This window comes from Mesoplodon mirus, assembly GCF_964341445.2.
Source record: "Mesoplodon mirus genome assembly, chromosome: 5".
NCBI classification, from domain to species: Eukaryota; Metazoa; Chordata; class Mammalia; order Artiodactyla; family Ziphiidae; genus Mesoplodon; species Mesoplodon mirus.
In genome coordinates this window covers 38,066,942-38,076,533 of record NC_138980.1, presented here as the reverse complement: position 1 = coordinate 38,076,533, position 9,592 = coordinate 38,066,942, and the positions used below count along the sequence as shown (strand labels likewise).

The following is a 9,592-nucleotide window of genomic DNA, read 5'->3' as shown; positions in this document are numbered from 1 at the left end:
TAAATTATTCAACTCAGGGTGCGCCACAGCCCCGCCCCCCGCCATGCTTGGAAGGTCGGGCGGAGCCAGCCACACCGAGTGTGGCGACGCTTTAAAGGGACCGGAGACCAGTTGGCGCAGGGAATACCCCTCCCGCTAGAAATGAGAGCAAGTTAATTTTCCCGTTTATTTAACACCCGCTCTAACCCTCCCTGTCCCACTCCAATGTCCGACCCGACTAGCCCAGGCCCTCACAGGGCGCGACAAGAGCCGGTCCTTAAAAAGCAACGGCTAAAATAAATAAGCAGGGGTCTCCGCAGTCCGGGGGTTAATGTCCTATGACGGTCCGGGTCCGAGTCAATTCACCAGCAACGAATGCTCCTCCGAAGCGTCCCTGGAGGAGGGTCGGTGTCAGCGGAGGCGGAAGGCATCAGTTCCCTCAGGCCCGCTTCCCTTCCCCCCAACCAATCCCAAACCCAAGCCAACCCGGCCTCCAACCTGCCGCAGCAGCAGAGGAGGCTGCAGGCGGAGCCGCTCCCACGGCGGAATTTGCCGGAGGTGGGGCTGTCCTGGCACTGCGCGATGTAGGCCTGGAGCTGGCTCTCCTCTCCGCCCGCTCCGCCCGGGTGCTGGGGAGAGATGCCCGGCGGCCCCGCATGAAAGTGGCCTCTGACTTCCGAGGCCCTTGAGATGCGCCCTCCCCTCCCCCCCCTTCTCTCCAGTCATCTGGATCTTCTCACCGGTCCTCGTGGACCAACCAGGCTCCCACCTCTGGGCCTCTGCACCGTGCTGTGCCCTCCACCTGCTGTTCCTCGTGGTTTGCTTCACCCGGAGACATTCCCTGACCACTGAATGTGTGCACACCTTGAATCTTGGTCAGTTGGTGCCCTCCGCTGTGGCTCCAGCGCCTCGAGCTGTGCCTGACCCAATCTGGGTGCTTGACAACCACCCACTTGGTGGGGGGGGGGGGCGGGCGGGGTACAAACATCTGCATTCCCAGCAGCAGTGAATGTTCTGGCTTTTAGCCTTGTCTTCATCTCTCCCAACCTCACAGGGCCAATACCTCCTCTCCAAGTCCTTTCTGGCTCTAGGTCTTTGCTTTGGCCGTTCCTTCTCCCTGGTGCTCTCTCTCTTGGGCTCCTGTCTCATCAATCCAGAACTTCCTGAGATGATGGAAAGGTGTGATATCTATGCTGTCCAAATCTGGTAGCTACTAGCCACATTGGCTTTTGGGCGCTTGCTCTGTGGATGGTGTGAGTGAGGAACTGAATTTGGAATTGTATTTCATTTTCATACTAGAGACTACTATTGGACAGCACATTCTAGAAACTTTCCTGGACTCAGCCCGATACGAGTCTAAAGCAGGGGCCTCTCTGTAACCTTCCATACTTCCTTTACACCTCTCATCAGTTGGCTGTTATACTCCCGTTTGTGCATCATTCATCCTGTCCACGAGTCTTGGACAGACCATGTATGTTTCCTCAGATGCCTGGCACCCAGCACCAGGCTTGGCACACAGTAGTCTGTCACACGTGTTTGCTGAAAGATCCTGTCTACCTGCCACGCCCATGTTCTGCTCTGACCCTCGCAGCCTGCAGGACAACCACCCTTCCCGGACCCACAGGACAGAGGGGTTGGGAGCAGGGCTTCCGGAATGAGACACTCATAGGTTGAGCCGTGTTCCACCATGTGCTTGGTAGCTAACCTTGGGCGAGTCACTGAAATTCTATGGCTTGGTTTCCCTGTCGGTGAAAGCAGACGCAGGAAACCTACCTGGCCCAAGCCCCACACCTTGATAAAACTGAGAGTGTGGCAGCTGTGACTGGGACGGTATGGGTCCCTCCTGGGCCCCCCAATTCCGAGCCACCCTCTCCTTTGGCCTTGTAGCGTCCCCCACATTCTCTCCCTGGGTCCTCCTCTCTGCACCCTGCCGTGGCCAACCACGAGGGACTCAGAGCCCGAGTCTGGGGCCGTGCATGCACGCATGCATGCAAGCATTCATGCACGGCCCCACGGGGAGGCGGGGGAAGGCAGGCTGGGGAGGGGGCGGGTGGGCCGGCAGCTGACCTTGATGGTGTCGTAGGCACCAGTGATGAGCGCGATGAAGAGGCTGAGCACCATGTAGATAAAGAGGCTGATGAAGGAGTACAGGTAGAGCTGGGAGAACAGCCAGACCAGGCTGCTGCGGCCCTGCTGCGCCTGCATCGCCGCGAACGTCACGAACATGTCATCCCCGTTGATGAGCGAGAAAAGGCACTCGGACACCATGGACAGCGAGCGGAACTGCCGGCGGGCAGGGGGGTCAGGGGTCAGAGGGAGTTGTGGGCACGGCTGGGGGCCGGGGTTGGGGGCTTTGTGGGGTCAGAGGGGACAGCGTAGAGTACCAGTAGTCACAATAGAGTCACTTGGGGGGGGTCACTGAATAATGACAAGGTCATAGAGTCAAGGCTAGGGTCACCAGGGATCAGAGGGGACAGTGGGTAGAACTGCTGCAAACTTGCTGGTAAGGAACCAGGGGTCAAGGTGGGTCATTCAGTGTCACCGAGTCAACAATAGATAGACCAGGAGTCAAGGGGCTCGGGAAGTAAGATGGGGAGCCAGGGATCCCTCATCTGTGGGTCACGAGCGCCACCCACAGGTCCCGGCCAGCCCCTACCTTCACATGGTAGGGCCCCAACACAATCCAGCCGCAGAAGCAATAGCCCAGGTAGATGACGGCCACACAGCAGCAGAAGCGCATGACGCTGGGCAGGGCCACCCGCAGTGTGGCGATGAGGATCTGCGGAGGGGCGGGGGTTGGGGTCGGGGGAGGGTGGGGGGGTGTCAGCAATGGGGGCGGGACCACAAGCCAGGTGGGCCGTGAGCCTGCAGATGGGGTGAAGCCTGCCCAAGGGCATGATGGGGTGACCACAGAAACTAGGATGACCATCGACAAGGCAGGGTAGTGCTGAGTAGGCCCGAGGGCACCGCCTGGCTGGACTCAGCTCGGGGGAGGAGTATGAAAGAGCAGGCTCACGTGACCCCTGCCCAGGTGGAGTGACAGGTGTGCCTGGTGTGGGCAGGTATGGGGAAGAGGCTCCTGGCGGGTCATCTGCAGGGGCTGGTGATGGCAATATGTGTACGAATTTATCTGGGGGTGGGGGTAGGAATTAAAGGACACGTGGCCGCCCCTGGGAGGGCCTCGCCTGCATGCCGGAGGCTTACGTTGTACTTGTGGAAGAAGGTCAGGTAGCGGATAACACCGACCCAGACGAGCAGCGTTGAGGTGCCCAGGAGGATGCTGCAGACATCATAGCTTGCCAGGTTCTAGGAGCAGGAGCAGCGTCAACCCCATCCAGCCTGGCCCTTCCCTGGGGATGGGGCCCCGGGCAGGCATCAGCAGGGGTGGGAGAGGGGGCCAGGGTCCGGAAGGAGACCCCGGGGCTCGGGGGCAGGGCGTGGGCAGGACCCACCTTGGCTTCGATGCCGATCTTCATGATGGTGCCTGAGATGGTGAGCACGTCGCTGGTGACCAGCAGGATGTACCAGCCGTTGACAAATTCCAGCCGCTCCCACAGGCTGATGACCTGTCCCCGCTGCCGCCGCATGAACCTGACAAACTCCTGCAGGGGGAGGTGGGCAGGGTGAGGGCCGGTCCGGACGAGGGAGGCTTGCCACCCCGGCCTTGATGGTCCCAGAGCTGGGGAAGGCTGGGGGCAGCTCTCACGCTCTGCAGCAGGAAGCCTCGCAGCAGCGAGCGGGCGCACAGCAGGAAGGAGAAGGCACAAGTGAGGATCACGACCACGTCAAAGAGAAGCCGGAAGCTGTTGTCTCCTGTGGGGAGGGGACCAAAGGCAGGGCCAGGAGTGAGGCAGCTGGGCCAGGCCGAGGGGGCTTCAGGGCTGGTTTGGGCTGGTCATCAGGCCCGTGGGTTTCTCTGGGTATGTCGGGAGTTTGGTCCGTGCTGGTCTGGGGCTTGGGGAATTCCTGGGCGGGTTGGGGCCCCTGGTCAGTGCTGGTCGGGGGCTTGGGGGCTCACCATGGCCGAAGACGCTGGGGTGCTTACACTCCTGGATGTGGGCCTGGGTCTCCAGGCTGATGGGGATACGCCCACTGTGTGCCTTATTGTCAAATGTGATCTGCAGGGGTGTGGCGGGACGGGACAGAGTAAACCTCAGCAGACCTAGGCTCCCAGAGGCGCAGGACGGATGGTCTCTCCAGCCCCAGCCTCCCCCATCACCCCCACGCTGCCCTTGGCCGAGGGTCCCCAGCTCCACGACTCAGAAGTCCCACACCCCCCATGCTACCCCATCACTGGCCGGTCCCTCGGCCCACACCCCAGGCGTTGCGGGCTCACCAGGATGCTGAAGGTGTAGCAGTCTGGGATTTCATTGTTGATCAGGCTCTGGAGGTTGATGGTCTTCAGCTGGAAGTGGATGGTGACGTTGATCAGCCTGGGGGGGGAGGCTTGGGTGAGGGTGAGGGGGCTCTGCCCATCCCTCCTGCCCCGGACTGCCAGCACTCCTGCCCCACGCTGACTCTGCAGCTGGCAGAGGAAGTGCTCACATGGCAGCATCGGCATGGCCCGCCCCTGCCCCCGCCTGTGGGGAAGCGGCTGCCCCTCCCACCACCCCCACCCCTGAAGATGCCTGGAGTCCTGCCTCCCCCCTCCTCGGCCTCCTTGATGGGGCAGTACTTGTGGAATTTGAGCGTGAGGTTCTTGTAACTGGTGCTGCCATCCACGAGGGAGAGCTCATCACTGGGGGGCACAGGGGGTCTCTCGGGAGGGTCCACCCGGATACAGTCTGAAGACAGGGAGTCGGGGAAGGGACACTGGGGACAGGGGAGGCACAGGCAGGTCTCCCCAGAGTCCCCGACAGACCCCTTCCCTGCTTTCCTTCCCCCTCCGTACTTCGACATTTGTCGTTTGTTCCTGCTGTCTTCCCCCAGGGTCAGGCCTGGTCTGTCTCAGTCCCTACACAGACCCTAGTGCCTGGCGCTCAGTGGGCCCCCAAATGTTTAGGGAGTGAATGATAGTGAAACATAACACTCAGCTCTTCCCGCGTGCCAAGCATTCTGCTAATCATCAAATTATTAACGATCGTGACCACCCCATTTCCTGGATGAGCGGGAGGCAAATTGGATTTTAAAGATTTTTTTTTTTATGTGGACCATTTTTCAAGTCTTTATTCAATTTGTTACAATATTGCTTCTACGTTTGTTTGTTTGTTTTCCGGCTGCCAGGCATGTGGGATCTTAGCTCCCTCACCAGGGATCGAAACCACGCCCCCTGCATTGGAAGGCAAAGTCTTAACCACTGGACCACCCGGGAAGTCCCTAAAGTGGGATTTTTTTTTTTTTTTTTTTTTTTTTTTTTTTTTAAATCCCGACAGCTTAGCCCTGCCCGGCCCACTCACCAGTGATGACCATCGGGTCGATGTCAAAGGTGTCATTGGCTGGGTCCACGTGGCCCCGGTGGTAGTAGCACTGGCAGAGAGCCAGGGCCGAGCCATTGGCCCAGGGCCCGCCCCCGCCCCGCACGTAAGCATACCGACCCAGGGACACGTCGGGGAGCATCAGGTACTGTGGGCAAACGAGGGGAGGGTCAGTCAGCCCTGCCCATTCTCCCGGGCGGGCCCACCTGCCCACCTGCCCCTGGTCGCCCACACCTGGTCCATGGCGTAGAAGATGGCCTGGTACAGCTGCTCCCGGGTGTAGGCCGCAAAGGTGTCATCCGCCCCGTCCGAGTAGCCCAGCAGGAAGAGGTGCCGGAAGGCGATGGTGTTCTCCTCCCGGAATGTCACTGCCAGCTGGTTGCTGAGCCCAAACAGGATGAGCTGGCGGGAGGGACGGGGAGGATTGGCACTGCCGGCATGGGGTCTCCCACGGCGCATAAGTGGAGGCAGAGAAAAGAGAAGGCCCACCCCATGAGGGCGTGACCACCATACGTCCCCAAGGCGCAGCACAGAGTGGCCACTCATAGAACTCGTGGCAACAACTAATGTTCATGAAATGTTTACCGGATGAACGTTCGAGAGTCAGCACAGCATCAGACTGCCAGGGTCTGAGTGCCACCTTCCAAGGCTCAGCTGCTATGTGACTTTGGACAAGTCCCTTAACCTCTCTGAGCCTCAGCTGTCCTATCTATAGAAAAGGGCAAGAGCAGTGGCTAGGACCTCAGAGGGCATTTATGAAGCTTAAAGGAGCTGCTCCCGTGCAGATCCGAGAGGGCTTCCTGACGGATTAGTGCCAATGTCACTATCATGATATGGGGCTGTGGGGTCAGGACTAAGCTCTGACTCCAAGATTCTCCTTCGAGGAAAATAGCAACCACAGGTGGCATTCTGGGGTGGGGGGGCCCTGAAGGTCTCACCTGCACTGTGACCACCAGGATCTTCACCACCTGCAGCATGAGCTTGAAGGGCTTACGACCCTTGGCCCGAAATTTATCACAGGGACTCATGAAGAAGTACTTGAGACGACGGCGGAGATCTTCCTCTTCTGGAGGGGTTGAAGGGGCTGGGGAAGGCCCCACCCGGGTCCCATACCCAGGTTTGGGTGTCAGGAGGCGCTCAGTCTCTGTGGGATGGGAGAGGGCAGTGGGGACCAGGCCTAGGCAGGTTCACCTGCCAATAGGGGAGGCAGGTCCCAAGCTCCAGCCAAGAAAGAACTCTGAGAGATCTAAGGAAAACCAGAAAATCCGTAACACTTTAGGGATATATGCAGCAGTGCTGGCTCAGCGGTTTCAAGTCACTCAAAAGGGCCTGAGTTGATTCCTGCCCCTGCTCCAGGGCACTCAGGTTCCCTGAGCCTCAGCTACCTCGTCTGCAAAATGGGGCAATAAAATCTCTCACCAAGAAGCTAAGGATTTGACACTTACAAAGCATTCAGTCTCTGAGTCTCAATAATTCCTCAATGAATAGAGCCTATTCTATTTTTTTTGGTTTGTTTTTGGGTTTTTTTGGCTGTGCCATGTGGCATGTGGGGTCTTAGTTCCCCGACCAGGGATTGAACCGGGCCACAACAGTGAAAGCGCTGAGTCCTAACCACTGGACCCCCAGGGAACTCCTGAATAGAGGCTACTCTAAGGACCACTTATTCCTTTCAATCCTGACCAGTCCAAGAGGAAAGCCCAAGTTTTCAGCAACGGCTCGGGTCATAGCTGGTCACAGCAGCCCAGAACTGTTCCTGACACAACCCACCATCCCCACTGGGAGAACCCCGCTTCCTTCCAGGGTCTGGCTGGCCCCCTGCCTGGCATGGCCACCAGGATGAAATGTAGGCACTGTCAGAACCTGTCCAGCAGGGAGGGCCAGCCCCTGGTCCCTTTGGAGCTCAGATGCTGTCGTGGTTGTTTACAAGATAGTTGGATGCGAAGCCAGAGGGGAGGCTGCCTCCCTGGCTGGGATCACAGCTAATCCATCCCAGGCTCTACCAGCCAGGACATCTTTCAGGTGTCTGCAGCTAGCTTAAGAAGGGAAGATCAACACAAAGGGCATTCCTCCATGCTGCCGTGTGAGAGACGACTGAGCTTCCTTGTGTCTGGAGATCTGAAATTGAGTTAGGCGCCTGCGCTTAAGGTGGCAACCCCGCCCCCAGCACTCTTGCCTAAGTTTAGAGAAGCTGAACATTTGCCTCCTGGTTTGTGGAAGGAAAGCCTGGGAGTCTGACGTGCGGGTTGGAGAAGCTGGGGCCCGCTGTCGGAGTTCCAGCAAAGCTGAGCAATCCGAATCTAGGCTCAGAATGCAAATCCTGGGACCCTCGCCGCCTGAGTCGGAAAAGCTGACGATCCGCCAGCTGCCTGAGTTGAGGTGCTCAGAGCAGAGCCTGGGTTCAGGAAGGGCGGTCGGAATCCCGCCACTCCGAGGTCGGAGAAGCTGATGCCCACCCGCCGCCCAGGTTCAAGGAGCCGTCTGCCCATATCTACGCCAAGGGGACGCTGAGAGGTCAGCACCGGAATTGAGGAAAGGGAAACCGAGAGCTCCGCCGCCCCAGGTCGGAGAAGCCGCCCTTCCGTCCGCCGCACGCGTTCTGGGACTTGCGGGGCCGCCCGCGCCCTCACCTGAGCCGCGCGGGCCTACGGGCACTGCCATGCCGCGGGGGGAGCGCCGAACGCCGGCGGGCGCAGTGGTGCAACCGGCGTCTGAACACCCGCTGCTGTCACTGCGGCCTCGCTCCCTCGCGGTGCAGCTTCAAACCCTCCCGCGTCAGCTGACTCGAGCCCCAGTCACGTGACCAGCGCGGCCCTGGAGGCAGGTGACTGGATCCGGTCCCTCCCCCTGCGCCACGACGACCCCTGCCGGAGCAGCACGCATGCGTGCCTCAGCTGGCGACTTGCCCTTAGGCGGTCCCGAGGTCCTAGTGCCGACGGGCGGAAATGTGCTGGGGGATGGGCTGGCTGCTGGCTCCGTCCTGGCTCCCTGTCATGACCCCGTCCAGGGCTAACCTCTTGATTTCCATGTCCAGTGTTTGACCCCTTTCCCTCCGCGGTGTCAGATGATGATCCTATCTCAAGGCTGCCCCGCTCCATCCTCCCAGAAACTCTGCGTTACTCTCAACCCCCTCTCATCCGAACTGTCATGAAATCCTACTTCATTTCCTAATTACATCGCAAATAGGACCACTTTTCCCCACTCCTATGACTATAAACCCAGAGTCCCCCAACATTCCCTATGGCCTGGACCACTACAACAACCTCCCTGATCTTAGGCTCCCATTCCGGATCCCCTCCATTCCACTCGCCATCCAGCAGCCAGAAGCATCTTCAAAAAATAATTCATATCAGTCAGAACCCGCTGGTAGCTTCCCATTTCTCTGGGATGACAAGCAAACTCCCCACTTCAGTCTACCAAGGCCTTCTGTTCTGGCCCCGCCTAACTCCTCCCCTAGCTCATCTCTCAACGGCCCCAGGGCCTTTGCACAATCTTGCCCTAGAGCATAAAGGTTAAGAACTTAGGCTCTGGAGGGCAGACAATTTGGGTTTAAATCTAGGTGCTCCCAACCACCACTTCTGGGTCTTCCAAAAAGTCCCTTAAACTCCATGTGCCTCAGTGTCCTTATTTGCAAAATGGGAATACTCATAGTTACCTGCCTCATGGAGCTGCTAAGAGAATTAAATGAGAAAATGCTAGAGCATAGCACAAGCCTGGGCAAACAGTACTGATGATTAAATTAGAGGTTATTGGGATTATAAAGTCCTTCCTTGGGAAGGCTGTCTGCCATCTAAATCAGAAGTCTTGTTATGCTTCTTGTTGAATGTACCATACTCTGTAATTACTTTTTAAATGTTTCTAAACTTGGTGTCTGAGCTCTGTGAGGGCCAAGGCCATGCTTATCTTGCTCCCTGCTGAGACCCAAGCAATCAACAGATGTTTGTTGAATGCATAAATGAGTGACCTCCTTTGTCCCACGGTGTACCTGCAATGTGGGCTTTGAAGGGCAAGGGGTAAGTTAGGGGAGCAGACGGGGCAGGGCCGCCCACATGGTTTCATATCAGCCTCCACTATCAGTCTGCTAGATGGTCAACATGCCAGAAATCCCACCATTCCTGGGAAAGCCAACTCCAAAAGGAAGGGAGTTAGACCACCCAGAGGATAAGTCTGCCCCTGACTGGGGTGGCCAGGTCTGGGGGAGC

General features: G+C 58.3%; 1 protein-coding gene across 3 annotated transcripts; it reads right to left on the bottom strand.

Annotated features, from left to right (window-relative positions):
* Positions 1 to 180: 180 nt before the first annotated feature.
* On the bottom strand, positions 181 to 8,161 carry MCOLN1 (mucolipin TRP cation channel 1). Of its 3 annotated transcripts, none has more exons than XM_082621095.1 (14): positions 8,021 to 8,161; positions 6,332 to 6,537; positions 5,628 to 5,795; positions 5,376 to 5,541; positions 4,655 to 4,763; positions 4,316 to 4,412; positions 3,998 to 4,097; positions 3,686 to 3,792; positions 3,432 to 3,581; positions 3,184 to 3,285; positions 2,636 to 2,758; positions 2,047 to 2,262; positions 478 to 608; positions 181 to 373 (listed from the first exon to the last, which is right to left on the bottom strand). In XM_082621095.1, the coding sequence occupies exons 1-14, from the start codon at positions 8,049 to 8,051 to the stop codon at positions 337 to 339; spliced, it is 1,743 nt and encodes a 580-aa protein (XP_082477221.1). In that variant the 5' UTR covers positions 8,052 to 8,161; the 3' UTR covers positions 181 to 336. The 3 variants fall into 3 exon arrangements, 1 of the variants encoding a protein (XP_082477221.1); XR_014294044.1 differs by lacking the exon at positions 181 to 373 and adding an exon at positions 1,043 to 1,142 and having other exon boundaries at positions 506 to 608; XR_014294045.1 differs by lacking the exon at positions 181 to 373 and adding an exon at positions 720 to 1,142 and having other exon boundaries at positions 515 to 608.
* Between the last annotated feature and the right edge of the window lie 1,431 nt (positions 8,162 to 9,592).

Coding starts and splice junctions, on each gene's coding strand:
- MCOLN1 (XM_082621095.1), bottom strand. CDS start 8,051: ATGGCAGTGCCCGTAGGCCCGCGCGGCTCAG. Junction 5,542..5,627: donor TCTTCTACGCCATGGACCAG/GTGTGGGCGACC, acceptor GTTTGCCCACAG/TACCTGATGCTCCCCGACGT. Junction 2,759..3,183: donor CCTTCTTCCACAAGTACAAC/GTAAGCCTCCGG, acceptor GCCCCTCCGCAG/ATCCTCATCGCCACACTGCG.